General features: G+C 53.1%; 1 protein-coding gene across 3 annotated transcripts; it reads right to left on the minus strand.

Moving 5' to 3' along the window:
* Positions 1-441: 441 nt before the first annotated feature.
* On the minus strand, positions 442-14,274 carry Pdlim7 (PDZ and LIM domain 7). Of its 3 annotated transcripts, XM_036188499.1 has the most exons (13): positions 14,016-14,274; positions 12,977-13,083; positions 9,309-9,460; positions 9,197-9,227; positions 8,631-8,749; positions 7,870-8,006; positions 7,712-7,748; positions 6,721-6,782; positions 6,343-6,577; positions 5,143-5,323; positions 1,148-1,268; positions 947-1,062; positions 442-777 (listed from the first exon to the last, which is right to left on the minus strand). In XM_036188499.1, the coding sequence occupies exons 2-13, from the start codon at positions 13,070-13,072 to the stop codon at positions 691-693; spliced, it is 1,374 nt and encodes a 457-aa protein (XP_036044392.1). In that variant the 5' UTR covers positions 13,073-13,083; positions 14,016-14,274; the 3' UTR covers positions 442-690. The 3 variants fall into 3 exon arrangements, with proteins under 3 accessions (XP_036044392.1, XP_036044390.1, XP_036044391.1); XM_036188497.1 differs by lacking the exons at positions 442-777; positions 947-1,062; positions 1,148-1,268; ... (1 more) ...; positions 6,343-6,577; positions 6,721-6,782 and adding an exon at positions 7,170-7,520 and having other exon boundaries at positions 14,016-14,249; XM_036188498.1 differs by lacking the exons at positions 442-777; positions 947-1,062; positions 1,148-1,268; ... (2 more) ...; positions 6,721-6,782; positions 8,631-8,749 and adding exons at positions 7,170-7,520; positions 8,259-8,275 and having other exon boundaries at positions 14,016-14,245.
* Positions 14,275-19,599: the final 5,325 nt, after the last annotated feature.

Genomic DNA, 19,599 nt, shown 5'->3' on the forward strand with positions numbered 1-19,599 from the left:
GTCTGTGGACTCCTGGGCTTGTCACTGGTCTCCAGCACTGCCTTTCCCTGGAACCTCTGTATCTACTCTGCCCTCAGACATTTCATATCCCCATGTAGGGCTTGAGCCTGACACTCCGGCTCCCGTCTCCGAAAGATGACATGTGGGCTCACCTGGCAGTCATTGTCCATGTCACACATCTGCATATCCACCCCCAACTCCTACCTACTCTAATCTGCAAGGCAGGCCTGACCAGGCCCAGCTTCCTTCACAACTGTGAGCACTGGGCCCAGCACACAAGGTCCGCACTGTAATTCTTCCTAGCGATCATGAAACTTCAACATCCCCATGAGGACCACTAAGAGGATCCGCTCCAAGCACTGTCTTAATCCCCACCCTCCTTCTGCCTGAAGTCCCACCATTCCAGATGCAAAGTGGGAGGCACACAGCACACAGCTAGATACAGGTTTATTGCGGCACTGGAATGAACCAGGCCTAGTATGGCCAGCACCAGTGAGTGACGGTTGGCGGAGGAAGTGTAGCTAAGGGGATGGTGAAGAAAGTGAGACTGGATTCAGGGAACCCCAGGATCCGGCCAGGAGTTGGGGGTGGGGACAACCATTGCCAGCCCTACCCAGAAATGTTGAGGGTGATCACTCCGGACTTTCCACCCTTCAGGTGGGTGGGGTGGCCATGGTGTGTGGAGGGTACTCATACGTGGGAGAAGGCATGGCTCTTGCAGAGGGGCTTGTCCTTCTTGGAGTAGAAGGTCTTTCCTTCCAGGTTGACTTGACATATCTGAGGACAAGGAAGTTCCAGTCACATGAGGCTGGGGGAGTGGGAGAGGCCCTTTCCTACCTAACCTCTCCTACATCCCTCAGGCAGGAGATGGGCATGGGGTGGTGAGGAATAGAAGACAGACAGAGAGACAGACACACACACACACATGGTGGGGGTTTGTGCTTACTGCGCAAACAAAGCATGTGTCATGCCAGCTGAAACCCAGCGCTTCCAGGAAGCGGTCTCCAGCGTCAATCTTAAAGTCACAGCCTCGACATTTTGTGCCAAACATCTTCTCGTAGTCTGGTAATGGGGCCAGAGAAGTGGGTCTGTATTCACACCTGTAACTTACCCAGCCCCTCCTTGCCTTCTCTAGGCCACCAGATACCTCGCTCGCAGTAGGGCGCCCCTTCTTCCATATAGAAGGCTCTGTTGCGAATCGGTGTTTTGCAGGCAGCACAGGTGAAGCAATGCACGTGCCAGGTCATCTTCAGGGCATGCATGATCTCCTGGAAGAGGCCGCGGGCACGGTCAGACCCAGCCCATCCCCAGAACACAGGACGGCTGCCATGAGCCCTCCCACTGCTATAAAATATTACATTTACATATGTACAGCTCCCAGAGCGCCACTGCCAACTCTCCACGTCCGCCTGTATTAGGTCTCAGACTTGCATGTCTCAAAAAGCTCCCAGACTCTACCCCAAACCTGCTCCGCCCACAGTAAATCCCTCCATCTGTTCAGGCCAAATTCCACCTCCTCATTTTTTTTTTTAAAGTAGTTTCATATAACCTTGGCTGGCTTTGAACTCCTGATCCTCTGTCTCCACCTTCTGAGGGCTGGGTTTTCAGGTGTGTGACTCAAAATTCTCCTTTCTCACCCCCGCCCCATCCGTGAGGACCGATGGGTCCACCTTCAAGACACACCCAGCCTGGTGACAGGTAAAAGGCCTGCTGGATACAGAATTCAAATGGCCTGCACAACTTATAGATCCCGTCTTTGAAAAAGCCACGTCCCGTGCAGAATGCCGCAGTCAGGTCTGTCCTGTTCCCTCCACTCACTCACTCACATGTTGATCCTGCCACACCAGCCTTTTACCTGCCACTGAAACACCAAGCACACCATGCTGGGGCTACATGCCAGCTATCCTTCTGCCCAGACAGGTCCTCTCCTCAAGTCTCCCCAATTCTGGCTTTCGCTTTCTGGACAACTGTCACTCACGCCACAGGGCCCACTCTGATGCCAGTGAGCACCCCAAGCCCCCTCTCCTACGCCACACTGGCAGGGCTTCTCATTCTACTGTCCTGTACCACTGACCTCACTACCATCCTCCCAGACAGTGTCTACTGCTTACTGTCTCTTCTCTGTCCTTCTTAGATGTGGGAGACACCAAGCATCAACTGCACTAGGAATGGATCTGTTCCAACAGAGCCTAGCCCACTGTGGGTCCTCAGTGAACTTGGCCCAGTGGAGATGAGCTGTCCCCAGGGATAGCCCACCATGGCCAGAGGCTGTGTAGGGGTGCCTGGCCACTTTATCCTCTTGTAAAGCATGGCTAACTCTCTTGGGAACTGAGTACCTGAACCCAGTCTTGGACTGTTTAGAAAACAGTCCCAGGTTTGCAGCCAGCGACTCCAGGTCCTTGTAAGGGCCAGATGGGGTATTCAGTGGCCCCAAGTGGAGCATGAATCACTGGGGGATCACTTGGACTGAAGCAAACAGTGGTTATGACTCGGTCACTCAGAATGACTTGAAATCTTCTGTTTTTCTTGGTGCCACAGACAGAATCGAGGACCTCATGTACTAAGCAAGTACTCTACCAGCGCACTATACCTAGCCCAGATTTGTAAATGATGCTTCCTGACTCAGAAATACAAGTGTGCCAGATGTAACTTTGGGGGACATCTTAGCTCTGGGATGACTCTACATCTGTCCTGGATCAAAACTGCACCGAGTAGGAATCTCTTTGTCTGGCATCCTACTACCTGCTACAGACCCAGGTCCACTTTCTCCTCACCATCTGACCTGCCTTCAGTTCCAAACTCCTCCCGTTCTCCCTCACCTTTCTCAAGTGCTACCTGTGACACAAACCAATCTTCTGCTTGTGGCTTCTCTGGGAATTCCAACTGTGCTCCTTCCTCTTAAGACCGCTTCCCATCCACTTGTTCAAGTGTCGTCATCTACTGACCACCTTCTACAATGGGGCCCAGCACTTACGTCAAGCAGCTCTGCTCTTGGCTCCCAGAGTGCACAGCCAGGAAAGCAGGATAGGACAAAGGACATATACAGTGAGGTTACTGTGGGGAGGGAGGCCTCATGGGAAAAGTGGGCATAGTAGGGGAAGGGGCAGTGGTGGTACACACCTTTTAATCCCAGCACTGGGGAGGCAGAAACAGGTAGATCTCTGAGTTCGAGGCCAGCATGGTCTACAGTGGGGTAGAGCGTGCTGCCTAGGGCCTTGCATGTAAGGTTTTGCATTTGAACCCAGAAGATACAAACTGGCTTCCAGTATTGACTAGAAATGCTCTATCCCACTGAAAGAATGCTGTTTGCCTGTCTCTCTCCTACCTGGGCCTTAGCAGCCATCTAACAAGCACTCTATGATATCAGGCACCCCTGAGTGCCACTCCAGCCCAGCAATTCTTTTGACGGAATGAATACCCGTTTCTAGCAGTGCCGTGGTCTCTTGGTTACTGCAGCCAAATGCAGCCCCAGCTGGCACAGCAGCCGCCTCACCATTTCCCTTCTTCGGCTACATCAGCCTGACTTTACTCCAGGGTACCACCCATCCCTTAGTCACCACGGTTCAGATGGAGCACCAAGCTACCTGTCGACGTTGACATGATGGAGATTCACCTGACAGCGCCAGGGGTGGGTATATTCCAGTCCCTTCCAATCAGACACGTGGGACTTCACATAAATGACTCTGTGACTCAAGTTGAGCCAAGGAGGGTCAGCATGGGACCTTCCAGGTACCAGTGCGACTGAGGTGTTTTCTCTATGGGAGTTAATCTGGGGAAATGGAACCTTAGAGGCACCATGGCATTGTTCTTGTCTTTCTCCAGAAAAAAGCATGCTGGGAATGAATGAAGCCAACAAAAATAAAAACAGAGGCAAACTCAAGAGACCATGGTGCTTGGCTGTGCTTGAAGTCAGCGCCTCCAGCTACTGGAGCAGACTCAACTCGTTTTTTCTCTTTTTCTTTTGGTTCTTTGAGACAAGGTTTCTCTGTATTACAGCTCTGGCTGTCCTAGAACTTGCTCTGTAGACCAGGACGGCCTGAACTCACAGAGATCCACCTGCTTCTGCCTCCTGAGTGCTGGGATTAAAGGTGTGCACCACCACCCAGCTCTTTTGCCTTTTTTTTTTTTTTTAAATGGAGTTTGGTCTTTTAGGTTGGAGAGGTTGCTTAGTGGTTATGAGTATTTGTTGCTCTTTTCCAGCACTCACATGGTAGTTCACAACCATTTGTAACTCCAACTCTAGAGGACACCATCTTTCTGATCTCTGAGAGCACCAGGTGTAAATGTGATGCACATACGTTAATGAAGGCAAAATAGTCAATACATATAAAATAAATACACCAGCCGGGCGGTGGTGGCGCATGCCTTTAATTCCAGCACTCGGGAGACAGAGCCAGGAGGATCTCTGTGAGTTCAAGGCCAGCCTGGTCTACAGAGTGAGTTCCAGGTCAGGCACCAAAACTACACAGAGAAACCCTGTCTCGAAAAATAAAAACAACAACAAAAAAATACACCAAAAAAAAATTTTTTTTAAAAGGCTGATCCTTTAAGAGTATCTTGGCTAGCTGAGTGGTGGTGGCACACACCTTTAATCCCAGCACTGGGGAGGCAGAGGCAGGTGAATCTATGAGTTTGAGGTCAGCTTAGTCTATGGAGCAAGTTCCAGGACAGCCAGGGGTGTTATGTAGAGAAACCCCCGTTTCAAACAGAGTATCCTGGCTGGTATAAACTGAAGCCATTATTAGAATGTTTTTTATTTTCCTCAGGGGGAGTCTCACTGTGTAACCCAGGCTGGCCTGTCACTCACAACCCTCTTGCCTCTGCTTCCCAAGTGCTGAGATTAGAAGCAAATGCCACCACGCCTGATGAGGCTCATTTGTACATGGAATGGAACCAGGGCCTGGTACATGCTATGTATTCTCTACCACTGAACAATTCTCAGCTGTTAGGCTGTTTAGGATCCTGGAGATTCATGCTGAGAGCTCTCCATCAGGCACTTGCTGAACACTACTGAACACTACCGACAGGCTCAACATTTACTTCCTTGCCTGCCCGCCAGCCCTGCCTGCCCGCCAGCCCTGCCTGCCCGCCAGCCCTGCCTGCCCGCCAGCCCTGCCTGCCCTGCCTGCCCACCCCACTTACTCCAGTGATTTTCTTCTTGCATTTGGCACAGCTGGGTGCATAGCGCACATCATAGCAGGAGGGGCAAAAGATGGCCCCTTTCTCCTCGAAGAAGCCACCCTCATCCAGGGCCTTTCCACACTGGCTGCACACAAATTCTTCAGGGTGGTATGCGTGGCCCAGTGCTACCAGGTAGCGGCCCCTGCAGGAGGGGGGATGTATGCAAATGAGGGAGACACTCTAGGAGGGAGACAGGAGTGGTTTCTCCAAGATCATACAGCAAGAGGGACCAAATGTCAAGGGAACCATTAAATACTCTCTTGATGATGGAGCAGTTTTGGTGCCCTGGTTTGGGAGGGAGTTGATAGCTTGAGGCTACCACGGTACTCCTGGGGGAACTACTGCCCAGTGTGAGGATGAAACTTCAACAGACCCCAGTGAACACCCTGTCCTGCTTGCCTGTTCCATTTGGCCTGAGCAAGGGCCTGCAGGCCATTGATAAACAGGGGTGTCAGGAAGGGGATGTTTTACAAATCCTCTACCTAAGAGCTGATGGGAGACAAGATCAGCCCACCAGGGCCAACTAGGAAGGTTCTAGAATCTGGCTCTGAGGGGCTATGTGACTTGGCTAGGCTCAGGGAGCCATGTACAGAGGGAGGGACCTGTGGCCTATCGGCTCTGAGAGCAGCGGCTTAGCAGAGACCAAGCACAAGGGGAAGCAGCAGACAGGGAGGCCTTCTTATCCAGAGAGTGGCAAAGTGAGAGGCAGCTTCGGGTGCTGCTGGCACCTCCCAGCTCTCACTGCTACAGACTAGTGTGCGTGTGGTAGAAGTGTAGGATTAAGAACCTGAGGATCGGGGGCAGGAGACGGCACAGTAGTTAGGAGTACTGGCTGCTCTTCCACAGGACCCAGGTTTAGTCCCAGCACCCACAGGAAGGCTCACAGCCTGGGTACAACTCCATCCATTCCAGGGAAACAACACTCTTTTCTAAAGGTTTCAGTGGGCACCAGGCATGCCAGGGGTGCCCAGACACACACACAAGCTAACCACCCATATACAAAAAGTAAAGTAAGTTTAAAAAGATCTGAGGTTCCAGGCTAGATCCCTCTCTGCTTCAACCTTAATTCTCTCTGAGAAGCAGCTGAGGCAGGACAAGTGGATGAAACAGGCCAGGGCCAGGCTGCAGGGCTGAAAGACCAGGGTTGGAAGGGACACTCACCGGATGATCTTGTGGCACTGGTGGCATACGGGAGTCTTGCCATTACTGCTGCCCCCTCCTGTGCCTCCTCCAGCTGCAGCCTGCACTATGGAGGTGCGGTTCTGTAGAGGTGTGGGTGTGGCTGGCTGGCTATGCCGGGTCAGCACCGTGCTGGTTTTGTCTGGGGCATAGCGCTCAGCAAATGCAGGGTCCACGGCCCAGGGTGGGCGGCTGGTGGGGCTGGGGGTGGTGGGGCCTGACAGCCAAGGAAAGTAGATCCAGAGGGGTATTCAGGGAGCCCAGGTGCAGAGGGTAGAGCCCAGGGTAGCCTACAAAAGCCCACCACCCCTATGGCCATGGAGGCTACCCACCCTTCTTCAAACCCAAGCCCACTCTTACCAGGCCAGGGTTCCTGGGGTATAGTTGAAGCTGGGGCTGGGGCTTCTGTCCTGGGCACCTGGCTGCAAGATCTGCCATTCAAGGCCCTGCCTGGCTGAGGCACTGGGCATGGTCCCACCCCCTAACTTTAGCTGTGCTGGCCCCATGGGGAAGCTCAAGGGTATGAGCTGCTGGGATGGATCCCAGGTCCCTCGGAAGGGGTGCTTCCCCTAAGTAGGTTAGAGCTACCTGGTGTGCTGTGGAGTGTGGAAGCAGGGCGGGGCTCCTGCTCTTATGGCAGCCTTTGGGTCTCCTCTGATACAGGAGAACCACAGTAAGGCATCCATCTTTGTTAGGTACGTCCTCCCACTGAGAAGCAGACTGCAGGACCCATACCAAATCTAAAGCATTTAACACCCCGTACCCAAAACATAACCAGACCCAAGAAGACAGAAGACAGAGGCAAAGGAAGCGAGGCTGAGAACGTTTATTTTCATGCTCAAGGCAGTGCAGACCTGGCAGACAGTAGTACCACAGGCCAAGAGGGAAGGCAGTGTCAGACGAAGCCAGGCCCTGTGCCGGGCAGGCTGCCAGGACCAGGCCAGGAGGAGGTTCAGGCCAGGGACATGAAAGCAGTAGGCAAAAGCTGGGGGCACTGATGGGGTGCCCGGGAGGGAGTAACAGAGAAAGGAAAGCAGAGGGCAGCAGGCTGGAAAGGGCCAGGCTATGACTGCACGTTGAGCACGTGGGCAGAGCGCTGGTGGTGCCAGTCCCGGAGGCGTGTATAGCGTGGGCTCTGTAGCTCCAGGACATACTTTTCCCTGAGGGACAGAGAGAGAGGAGGAGGAAGTGAAAGGAAGGAGAGACGGAAGGGAGGCAGGGAGGATGGAGGGAAGGAGAAGAGGAGGAGAGAAGAGAGCCCCGGCAGGGGAAGGCCAGGAGCAGATGCGGGGCAGTGGCTGGAAAGGAAAAGCGGGAGGTTGGGGAGAGGGGCTAGTGCCCAAGCCTTTACCTTGATTTCTTCATGTACTCCTCATCCGGGTCTTGCACTGAGAGGACAGAGGCAGGCATTGACCAAGAGAAACAAGGGTCACCCCAGCCTTGAGTCCTGGCAAAGTCAGGCCTAGGCTAAGGTCCAGAGAGTCCGCCCTGACCTGGGCCAGCACTTACTGAACTCTGTGCCCGTGAGGTGGGCAAGGATGCGGAAGGAACGGGACTGGCCTGTCCCCGGCCGCGGCCGCCAGTCTTCGGTATTCTCCATCAGCCGCTGCTTGCTGGCATCGGGGACCAGCTGTCTGAACAACTGTCTGTGGGAAGGGTGTGGCTCAGAACCTCTGGTTCTGGTGAGCACCAGGGGCAGCCCCTCCCAGGATTTGATGTGCATGGGTTATGGTGACAGGTGAGAGAGGGGAGGGTGAGGGGGGTGAGCAAAGGGCCCTGCTGGGTAGGTGGGCCGGTAGGTAAATGAGATGGGAGGAGGGTAGCCAGGGTAGGGAGGGGCTACCACCCAAAGTGTCAAAAGGGAGGAAGAAAGTGACAGGAAGAGGGGGCTCACTGACTTGTCAGGGGTCTGCACCTGTGAAGGAAATAAGACAGATAGACAAATAAAGGGACAGACATGGGAGAAGGAAGATGGCGAAATCAGAGCAGTAGAGAGGGAGGCAAGGTGGCGATGAGGGTCTGAGACTCAGCTGGCCCAATACCACACCCCAACCCCAGGCTGCCCAGGAGGGCAGAGCCTGTGCAAGAGCAACAGCCTTAGGTGGGGCCCTATGCCCAGAGCCCTACCCAGCTGCCAGGGATTGCTGCCACACGGTTAAGAGGCTGGGATACAGCACAGACTGAGCAGTAGCGGGCAGCTTGTGCGTGCTTGTGCAAAGACTAGACGGTGTGGACAATAGACAGGAGTGGGTGGGCAGGGGCTGACATACCCATTCTGCTGCGGGGTGCTGTCAGTAGGTGGGGGTGCCCCAAAGGGCCGGGCCGTCTTGTTGAGGGAGGCGCTTGGTGCAAAAGTATACCTCGGGGGGTCGGCGGGAGGGGTCAGGGCCTGGGCAGAGACAGAGCCGGGCAGGGTGGGTGGGAGTGGGGGCTGAGGTAGGAGCAGAGTCACCACCACCAAGGACAGTGACAAGTCCAGCTTCACTTAACACATCTGGCCAGAGGCTAACGGTGAAGGGGTAACTATGATTTCAAGGGGCCAATTTGGAAGTGATGAACTTAATCCACTCTGGGCCAAGGGAGACCAAGGATGGGCAGGCGCACACAGCACAGGCTTGTGGGAAGCAGCAGACGGACAGACAGGAGGCACGTGTGGCGCCCAGACCGTGCGGCAGCTCCTAGCTCCACTCTGGGTTCCCCAGAGACTGCCCATTCTGGCATCTGCCCTCTGCTCTTAGCCAGGAAGAGGGGTACCAAGGCTGGGCCAGGGAAGGCAGGGCAGCCCAGAAGCCCAAGGCCCTCCCTTTCTCAGCCTAGATTCTCCTGTACAACCTACCTTCTGTGGTTTGCTCTGAACAGGCTGGGCTCTGGAGAGAGAGAGAAAGCAGTGACGGCAGGTGGGTCAGACCAGAGACCGCCTTCACCCCTTCATCCTGTCGGCCCCATACCTGCTAAGACCCAGGCTGAGGCGCTCCCCACAGGCACGAATCTTGTTTTGGGCCTCGATGTGTGTGAAGCTTCCTGTATTCTCGCCATCAATGCTTAGGACCCAGTCTCCGACGGCCACACCAGCCTGTGCGGCTTTGCCCCCTGGAGTGAGCTGTGGAGAGGGATGGTCAGAGGCCCATGGGTGAACACCCAAGCTGCACGATTTACCAACCCACTGCTTAGGTGTCCATTCTTCTCTATGGCCCTCCCTCACAGTCCAGACACTGTGGGCAAACAGCCACTTTTAGGCAACACCCACACTTGCAAGTCAGGACCACAGCCCTTGAGATCTCTGCTGGTCTGCTCTAAAGGTTATTTCACCCACCAGATTGCCTCCACCGATGTCACCTTCCTGTGTTGCTAAGACCGGGCTACAAAGGCCTAATAGGGTTGATGAGCATTACCCACCTCAGGGTCCTGACAAGTGTCCCATCCCCCGTCCCTTCCCCAGGCACCGAATGCCTTCATAAACATATTCTCGGTCCACTGCTGCAGTACTCTTTTTTTTTTTTTTAATTTATTTATTGGTGACCAACGGTCACTACTGACCAGAAATCAGCCAGTACTAGTGACCACCATCCCACCAGACCTACTACATTCCCTTATTTGCCACACAAACTGGAAATCCCCAACTCAAAGCCAAAAGGATTGGAGACATGGTGGTCACCCACAGGTCTGAAATCACAGGGCCACTCACTCAACCATCGGGCACAGGGCCTGGCCCACACAAAGCAGGCTTAATTTACACTCTACAGGTAGTAGGAAAAGTGGAGTACAGGCTGCCAAAGGCCCCAGCAGCTCCTTAGGTGAGCTGATGCAGTGTGTACTGAAGCAGAGGGAAGGCTGGGATTCTGGATATGTTAGGGACAGAGGAGCCTGACTCAGAGACGCCAACAGCAGGACAGAAGGGGGAGCTGGGCTTGACAGCTCTATTCTGTGCCTCATGGGGAGGTTAGCAGAGGACAGCAGCTGAGTCAGAGCCCTTTCTTTACCTGCTAACAAACAGCAAGAACGGCAACTCAGAACACCTAGTATAGACACCGCATCTCCCAACATGCTTACAGCAGTCTGGGATGCACCTTGCTCACACTCAGAAAAAACAGGACCGCCAACACCTGAGCTCACATCATCCAGTCAGCAAGAGGTGCAGCCAGGGTCTCGTCCTGGCTGGAAGGCTCCACCACAACAGGGCACCTACGCTGCACAGGAGTCACAAGTGAGGGGTCAATAAAGACTACCTCACACATGTGAGAGCTCCCATAGACTCTGGGGAGCTGGTGGTGGTGCACGCCTTTAATCCCAGCAGGAGCAGGTGGATTTTTGTGAGTTGGAGGCTAGCTTGGTCTACACAGTGAATTCCAGAACAGTTATGATTACAGAAGACTCTGTCTCAAAATAAATAAATTTTTAAGAAATATTTTAAAAAGCCAGGCAGTGGGGACACATGCCTTTAATCCCATCCTTCAGGAGGCAGAGGCAGGAGCAGGTAGATCTCTGAGTTCGAGGCCAGCCTGGGCTACAGAGTGAGATCCAGGACGGTACCAAAGCTACACAAAGCTATCCTGTCTCGGGAAGAAAAAAAAAAAAAAAAGCCTGGGCACCAGGCATGGTGCAGTAGAGCTACAATGCCAACACTTGGGCATGCTGAGCAGGAGGGTTCAATTCCAGACCTTATCTGAAGAGAAGTCTGGGGTCTCCATGCTCCTCTCAACTTTATTTCACTCCAACCAGCCCCTTATCATGGGGACGGGAAGGTGACACCCTAAAGGGGAAGTGACTTACTCTTGGTCATGGTGAGTCAAGAGCGGGAAACCTGGTTTAACCACTCCTTCCTATACAGCTGCTTCCTGAGAGGTGTGGGGTGAGGAGGGTCTTGGGAGGAGCAGCAACTGGCTTCTTGAAAGGAGTGGAGAAGTGAGGAACTACTTCTTTATGGAGGAGGGCAGGAAGCACGTGAGGGTAACAGAGTGGTCAGAGTGAGGAGTGGCAGCAGGGCCTCTGGGAAAGGTAGCTAGCAAGATGAAGAAGGGAAAAGACCAGGGGGCTGGACAGTGTTATGGATGTGGGTGAGTCAGCCTGGGAGCTCCACTGAGCAGCCCAACCCCCAAGTCCCAGACATTACCTCATTTTCCAGGCCTGGGCCCACAGCCAGCCCTAGCCCCTCCTTCCTCTCTCTACTCTGGGGTCAGGGGAGGGATAGTGAGCGAGCAGGCTGGCCTAACTTAAAAAAGACCACCCCACCCATCAGGGCCCCATTCCAGGGCAGGGCTCAGCTGGTGGCCCCACCCACATTTTAAGGCTGCTGACAAAGGAGCCCAGGGGCCAGAGTGCCCCCAAAAGGCAACCTCTGAGAGGCCATCATTACCAATGAAGAAACCAGGACCTACACCACACTGGCCAGCACCTCCCCAGAGGGGAGGAGGAAGATGGGAGATATATGTGTGGGGGAAGGGTCCACAGCTCTTAGTCACCTTGCTGGTTGGGGCAGATTCCAAGACAGCCCCAGGGAAGGATCCTGGGAAGAACACAGTCTGTAAGCCTGCCTGCTCTGGCCACCATGTCCAGCTCCCACAGAGATGCAGCCTTGACACCCCTCTCTGGCTGAGCAGCGCTGGGAAATTCTCAGGCCCCTTTGGGCTGGGCTTGCCCTGGGCTTCCTGCCAACAGCTGCCTGCCTACACTATGGCTGGGTGGGCCTCTCTAGGCAGGCGGACATCAGGGCAGGAAGTCCCTGCCCCTTTTTGACCCCCTAGGCCAGTCAGAGATACCAAGCTGGTACGCTGGCCTCACACCCACTCTGGCACAAAATCTGCTTTGAGTCCTACTGACACAAATGACTGATGACCAGGTGAGGGGCTCACCAATGGGGCTGAGGGGCCTAGACCTAGGCCAACCCTTTTGGGTTCTGTTGACTGGCCACTGTTGGCCATCCCAGCTGGGGCTGCATTCTTGGGCTTATAAGGCAATCCCCCTGCCACAGGGAGGAGTCAGCTCCCAGCCCCACCCCCCCATCAGGGCAGACTGAGGAATGGGAACAAGGATCCTTGAGGCTAGCTAGCCTCACTACACCACTGCTTAGGGTCAAAGGCCACTCTAGCCTGAGTAGAACCAGTAGACTTGAGACTCAGGTCCTCACTCAGCTTGGAAAGATATCCCCTTTCTTAAACTTACGGACTGGACAAGCCATTTTGTGCCTCAATTCATATCCTTGCTCTGGCAGGGCTTGCTGAATGAGCTCCTCCACCCCTCCAAGCTCTGTCACTTGGCAAAGCAGGAGGACAATTGCTACCCCTTGGATAGCAGTACAATTAAAGTTAGGTCCTGCCTGACCTGGCTGCACACACTGCTCTTCAAGCTAAGACACTTCTTGGAGCCATCCATACTGAAGAATAGGCTTCCCCTTGGCACTCACTGATGGCCAAGGGGCTGGGTGGGAGCATCACGTCCCACGTCAAAGTCGGAAAGCTGGGGTGGGGTGGGGTTGGCTCCCTCTATCCACCTAGTTGGGAGTCCTTGTAATAAGTGTCCGTTTGGACCTGGATACTCCTGTCCTGCTGGCTCCCATCAGTTGCTGGAAACATGAGCAGCCAAGAAGGCTTGGGGAGTACGTTCCCCAATCGAGGCTCACCCGAGAGATGGAGAGGGGCACGTTGAAGTCCTTGCCCCCTTGCAGCCGGAAGCCCCAAGGCGCTGGCCCCTCCAGCACTACCTTGAAGGAATCCATGATGCCTACTCCTGTGAGGAAAGAAGACAGAGTGGCCGCACTGCAAACTGGCAGGCAGGTCCTGACCTGGTCACTGGCATTGGCCAGGTACCAGGAGGCACAGCAGGCGCTCAGCACACACTGGGAGGCAGGTATCTTGTCGGGCTTGGCGGGGCTCCTGGCAGGCAGACCTCACAGACAACACACAAGTCAGTTCCCCACCCTGCCCCCTGCCACTGGGAGGGTGAGGAAAGTCCTCACCAGGCTCGACTGCTTTTCTCTTCCAGGGGTGGGCTGTGGGGCTAATTGGCACTGCTTCGCCCATGCTAACCTCGAATCTCAGGAGGGCGGCAGGGTGAGTCAGGGGGCAGCTCCCCCTCCTTCCCCGGGTCCCAGCAGGCCGCTGGAGCCTGCTCGGACTATATAAGGCGTGTAAGCTGACACTGTGGAGAGCCCGTGGAGAGAGCACTTCAGGGGCTCGGGATGTGAGGGGGGAGGGGTGGGGAAGGAGGTCGCTGGAGCGGGTCCTAGCCATTTTGGGACAGGTCGAGGCAGCTGGCAGCCAGGGCGGGACCCCTGGGCACTGCAAGGGAGGAAGAAACGGGGTACTGGCCCTGTGGAGAGTGACGGGGGCCCAAGTCCCTAACGCGTGGCCAGGGAGGGGATTCTTTCTGGAAGCCAGAGAAAGTGGTGCCACCCACGCACGAAGCTCCCTTTCCAACGTGACTCTGTTTCCCCTCGTCTCCCGCCCCAGCCCTGCGCCTGGCCGCGTCCTCACCGCACACGGTGGCGCAGGCGCCAATCAGCCCCACATCGCCGCAGGAAGGCGGGGGCGGAGGCTGCGGCCGAAGCCAACCGAGGGACTCTGGCACAGGCCACGACCACCCACGCCCCCACCAGCGCCTCAGCAGGCCACAGGACCCCACGGGGTGCAGCTCATGAAGCCCCTCGCGGCCGCCCGTACCTGTGTGCCCGGCTGGGCCGCGGCTCAGCGGCCTCCGGAGCCGCGCTGGGATCCGCCGCTGCGCTCTGACCCCGCCTCCGCGGACGCCACGCAATTTGAGCCCGCGGAAGGGGGCGGAGTCCTAGGCCACGCCCTCCCCAGGCCACGCGAGTGGACATCCCGGGGCCGGTGGGAGGCCCCACCCAGTCCCTAAGTCCTGAGTGTCCGGAGAGGGAAGAAGTGGGGCATTTACCCAGGCACTTACTCTCCCGAGCCTGGTCGCTGACCAGCCTGCGCCCTCCTCCAGGCTTTCACCCGAGCCCTTTGCGCCTCCCACTGGCGAAGTGGAAGAAAAAGCAGCCTTTTAAAACACCCAGGGTTTAGTAGTCTTCTCTTACCTTATTCTCCCCTTGTGGGGGTAAATGGCATCATAATAGCCTTCTGTCAGGGACACTGAAGGGGTCAATATGGTCGGCACCATCAGAGATCTCAGATTTTCTAAATTCCAGGAAATGGAGAAGCGAGACAGGGTATTTTCAAGTTTGCTTTCGGGGCTTAGGGATGTAGCTCAGTGGTAGAGCGCCTGCTTAATTCGTTGGAGGCACTTGGTTCAATCCCCAAAACCAAAACTAACCAACCAAAGTTAGGCTTGCAGGACAATCTGGAAGCCAATAAATAAGTAAATAATTAATAGATAAATAAATATTAAGAGCCAACAGAGTTGGAGGGGGCCCTAAACGCTACTCGGGGCCTGACAGTGTGAGTCTGTCTAGACACAGCCAGCAGTCCACAGCTCTGAGACTTCTACCCAAGCTCCCAGCACCACTGTTGGGATGGATTGTGCCCCCTTCACATCCCCACCAGAGTACACAGTCCCTCCTATGGAGTTGGGGGGAAGGGGCTGCCATGAGTGTTCTCAGAACTTACTTTACCCTCAGCTCTAGACACAGTGGCTATGACAGGCAGAAGGGCAAGCTGCAGTCTCCTTAATGTTTGAGTAAGTGCTGAGGTGACCGTCTCCCCCTGCCCCGCCCTCCTGCCGTCATTAAGGCCCGCCTTCCCCATCACTGTCCTGACTGGTCAGACTGCTTGAAGAAATCCTCCTCAGGAGTCTGCTATAGTTCTGTCCATTGCTTTCCTCTGGTTACCCGTCTCCTACAGTACTCTTGCAGCTTTCTCCAGGTCTCCATGACCTCCATCAAGCCAGCTGTAGCCTTCAGGATTCATCCTGTCCTGCTGGAGGAATGCTGGTCAAGGCCAGGTTGGCCACTTTTTTTTTTTTTTTAAGATTTATTTATTATGTATACAATATGCCTATATGCCAGAAGAGGGCACCAGATCTAATATTGATGGTTGTGAGCCACCATGTTGTTGCTGGGAATTGAACTTAGGACCTCTGGAAGAACAGTCAGTGTTCTTAACTGCTGAGCCATCTTTGTTGTTGTTGTTGTTGTTGTTGTTTGTTGTTGTTTTTCAAGACAGGGTTTCTCTGTGTAGCTTTACGCCTTTCCTGGAACTCATTTGGTAGCCCAGGCTGGCCTCGAACTCACAGAGATCCGCCTGCCTCTGCCTCCCGAGTGCTGGGATTAAAGGCGTGCGCCACCACTGCCCGGCTCTGAGCCATCTTTTTACTTCTCTTTCTTTCTTTTCTGTTCTGTTAAGATCCAATGCCCTCTTCTGATCTCTTCAGTCGCTGGGCACACATTTAGTGCACATATTTACATGTTGGCAAAAACATAAAGTAAAAGTAAAATAAAATAAGGTCTCTTGATGTAGACTGGCTGGCCTTAAACGTGCATGGATTCCAGATTCTTCTAGCCTCTACCTCCTCTACCAAGCCCAGCTGCTTCCTCATCTAAAATCACCTTCTCCCAGGCTTCCAAGGCTTTCTTCCTCAATATCTCCTCATCTGCCTCCTGTCTGGGCATCTGATCACCATACTCACATCTTAAGAGCCCATATTGCCTTTGGCTTTCAGGAACACCGAAAATGGCCATCCCACGCTTCTACCTCAGGAACTGCAGTCGTCAATAACTGATATTTTGTCTGGATGTCTGCTAGGCAACTATCCCAAACCCTACATCCCAATCCAAATCCGTGCTTTCTTCTGGCTCCTTCCTGGTCCCAGTCAATGACGTCATTTACCCAATTGGCTCAGTAGAGCCTATGAAGTTATGTCTTTTCTCATCTCTATCATCTCCCCAATTCTGCAGATTTCACCTTTAAGATGTTTTCACAGTTAATCATCGCTGCTGTTCCAATACCATCTAATGCTTCAACACCTAGCATTCTCCTACTGGCCGCCCTGATTTCACCCTTGCCTCCTCCCGTCTTCAGTCTGTGTGATATTCTTAAAGCAGAGATCACACCTCATCTTTTAGCATTCCAGTGGGCTACATTTAAAATAAAACTAAAATCCTTAAGACCTACGCAAGACTAAGAAACTGGGTCAAGTGTTAGGCCTGGCGGCATAGGTCTATGTAATCCCAGCTACTGGGGAAGCTGAGGGGGTGGGAGGGTTACATGTTCAAGGCCAGTGTGAGCAATTTAGGGAGACCCTGTCTCTAAATAAATGAATAAAATACAAACAAAGGAGGGAGGGAGTTGTGCGAAGGAAGAGAAACAATGGGGTCAACCTTCTGGGCCTGCGCGCTCGGCACTTACACCTCCCTGGCCTTCTTTCTACTCCTCCAAGCACATTCTTGCCTTAGGGCCTTTGCATTTTGCATTCCTTTTGCTTAAAACACCCTCCCCCACCCCACCCTGGCGATCTAAATAGACTTAAAAAGATTTTTTTTTCCTCTGTGTTTGAACACTGCCTCCTCCAGGGGGTCTTCTCTGACCATCCCATCTAAAACACTGGTCCCAGCTGGAGAGATGGCTCAGTGGTTAGCAGCACTGACTGCTCTTTCAAAGAACCCAGGTTTGCTTCCCAGCACCCACATGGTGGTTCATAAACATCTATAACTCCTGTTCTAGGGGATCTGGACACCCTGTTCAGGCCTTCATGTGTACCAGGCATGTACATGGTGTGCAGATATACAAGCAGACAAACATTTATACACAAAAATAATAAAAATAAATTTTAAAAAATTTAGTCAGAAAAAAAAAACAATTTAGCCAAGTGGTAGTGGCGAATGCCTTTAGTTCCAGCACTTGGGAGGCAGAGGCAGGGGGATATCTGAGTTCCAGACCAGCCTAGTTCAGGCCAGCCAGGGCTACAAAGAGAAACCCTGTGAGGTTGGGGGGGACGACCCATGACATCAAAAAATTAAAACAGCAGTCTCAATACCACGCCTGTGTCACAGCCTAGTCCCTTAACCTAGTCCCCCATAGCACTGTTCTGACGTACTGTGTCTTTATTGTCCCATGAGATCTGGGACTTCTCTATCCTGTCCACAGTGCCTGCACAGAGTTGATGTGAACGAACAGAAAGAAGGTTTGCAAAAGTGAAATAAGAAATGAGCAAAAAAGGAACTGGCAGTCTGGTGGCTCCTGGCTATGTTCCAGCAACAGGAAAGACCTCCAGGCCCCTTTCCTGCTCCACACAAAGGCATAGGACCAGGTGCTATGTCGGGATCTTCCCAAGAACATGCAGCTTTAGGATTGGAACAGACACTGGACTAGAAAGGATATAGCGCCCCCTGGTGACTGGTGACCTGAATCCCTGCAGCTCCGTGGCCAGCCCCTCAACCTCCTTATTTATTTGTTTGTTTGTTTTCCTGAAAGTGTTTCTCTATGTAGTAGACTATTCTGGAATTCCCTCTGTAGACCAGGCTGGCCTTGAACTCACAAAGATGCGCCTGCTTCTGCCTCCCCAGTGTTGGGTGGCCTAGGCCACCACTGCCCAGCATGGCCAGTTCTCTTAGTCCTAAAAGTGCCCAAAGATGGGCTGGAGAGATGGCTCAGAGGTTAAGAGCACCGACTGCTCTTCCAGAAGTCATGAGTTCAATTTCCAGCAACCACATGGTGGCTCCCAACCATTTGTAATGAGATCTGGCGCCCTCTTCTGGCATGCAGCCAGGGCACTATACACATAATAAATAAAAAATAAAAATAATTTTTTTTTTTTAAAGTGCCCAAAGACAATCTCTTCTAACCTGGTTGGAACAGAGGCCTTAATCTAGCCTTTACTGTCTGAACTACTACTTTGTAGCCCCAGCTGGCCCAGAACTTTTTTTTAAAGATTTATTTATTTGTTATGTATACAGTGTTCTGCCTGCATTCCAGAAGAGGGCACCAGATCTCATTACAGATGGCTGTGAGCCACCATGTGGTTGCTGAGAATTGAACTCAGGACCTCTGGAAGAACAGCCAGTGCTCTTAAATGCTGAGCCATCTCTCCAGCCCCAGCCCAGAATTCTTTAACATGTCTCAGCCTTTAGAGCTGAAATTACAATGGGCCGTGACCCCCCAGCTAAGGCTTAGATTTTTGACTCTTGCAGTGTTGGGGATCAATGCAGGGTCTTGTACATTCTGGAACAACTCTCTACCATTGAGCCATATCCCCAGCCCTGAGGCTTAGGTGGTTTTTTTTGTTTTGTTTTTCGAGACAGGGTTTCTCTGTGTAGCTTTGTGCCTTTCCTGGAACTTACTCTGTAGCCCAGGCTGGCCTTGAACTCACAGAGATCCACCTGCCTCTGCCTCCCGAGTGCTGAGATTAAAGGCATGCATCACCACTGCCCGGCTTAGGTTTTTAATTAAGGAAAAGGTTTCCAGACTGAGGATTCAAGAGTTCTGGATTCTAGTTTTAGTCATGACCATGACTCCAGTGTGTCCCAGTAATTAATAAACTAGCAAGTGCTCTAGCCACTGTGGGAGAGGGTGTCCCAGCCACAGCAATTCTGACAGCAGCTTCCTGGACTGGTCTGCTCTGCGACATTGTATTAGTTGTGGAAGATGTTACTTGTCAGTGCTTGGTGAATGATGTGCAAACTTGCCTCTCACAGTTCTAGCATCCTTCTAGATTCCTCTCTGCTCTCAAACATACCTGGCAACAGTACTGCACAGTGCCCTGGTTTTCCAACTTCTCTTCACACATTAAGCTTGAAGATACTTTTTCTTTTGGCAATGCTAGGGATCAAGGGCTTCAAGAATATTAGATAAGTGTTGTACCCCTGAGCTTCAGCCCTAGACCTAGAAATGCCTTTTAGATATGCAGATGTGCATTGTGCAGTTGGATTCTCAAATCTGGAGTGTTGCAGCATAGACTACTTGTTTAACTAGGTAAAGATGTGTTGTTGTCTCACCTGGCCTGCCTAAGGCACCTAAATGGCCAATAGCTAGGCAGAAGAGGGGTAGGCGGGGCTGGCAAGCAGAGAGAAAAGGGGAGCCAGCCTGTGGCTGGACAGACACAGAGGAAGCAGGAAAGCATGATGGACATTATATAGATGAGGTAAACAAGCCTTGGGGGAAGCATGTAAATTAATAGAAATGTGTTGTGGGATATTTGTGCACTGTGTAAAGATATAGTGCTGTGATTGGTTTAATAAAGAGATGAATGGCCAATAGCTAGGCAGGAGAGATAGGCAGGACTTGCGGGCAGAGAGGAAGTAGAAGCCGAACAAGTTGGGCCCACAAAATGGGAGAGAGGTAAAAGCCACAT

This window comes from Onychomys torridus, chromosome 5 (assembly GCF_903995425.1).
Source record: "Onychomys torridus chromosome 5, mOncTor1.1, whole genome shotgun sequence".
In the NCBI taxonomy this organism is placed as follows: Eukaryota; Metazoa; Chordata; class Mammalia; order Rodentia; family Cricetidae; genus Onychomys; species Onychomys torridus.

Excerpts from the sequence above, each read along its gene's own strand:
- Pdlim7 (XM_036188499.1), bottom strand. The coding sequence starts at position 13,072 with ATGGATTCCTTCAAGGTAGTGCTGGAGGGGCCAGCGCCTTGGGGCTTC. Across the intron at positions 8,750-9,196 it reads TTCAGAGCAAACCACAGAAG|GCCCTGACCCCTCCCGCCGA; the intron begins GTAGGTTGTACA and ends GTCTCTGCCCAG. Across the intron at positions 8,007-8,630 it reads AGCACCCCGCAGCAGAATGG|ACAGTTGTTCAGACAGCTGG; the intron begins GTATGTCAGCCC and ends CCCTTCCCACAG.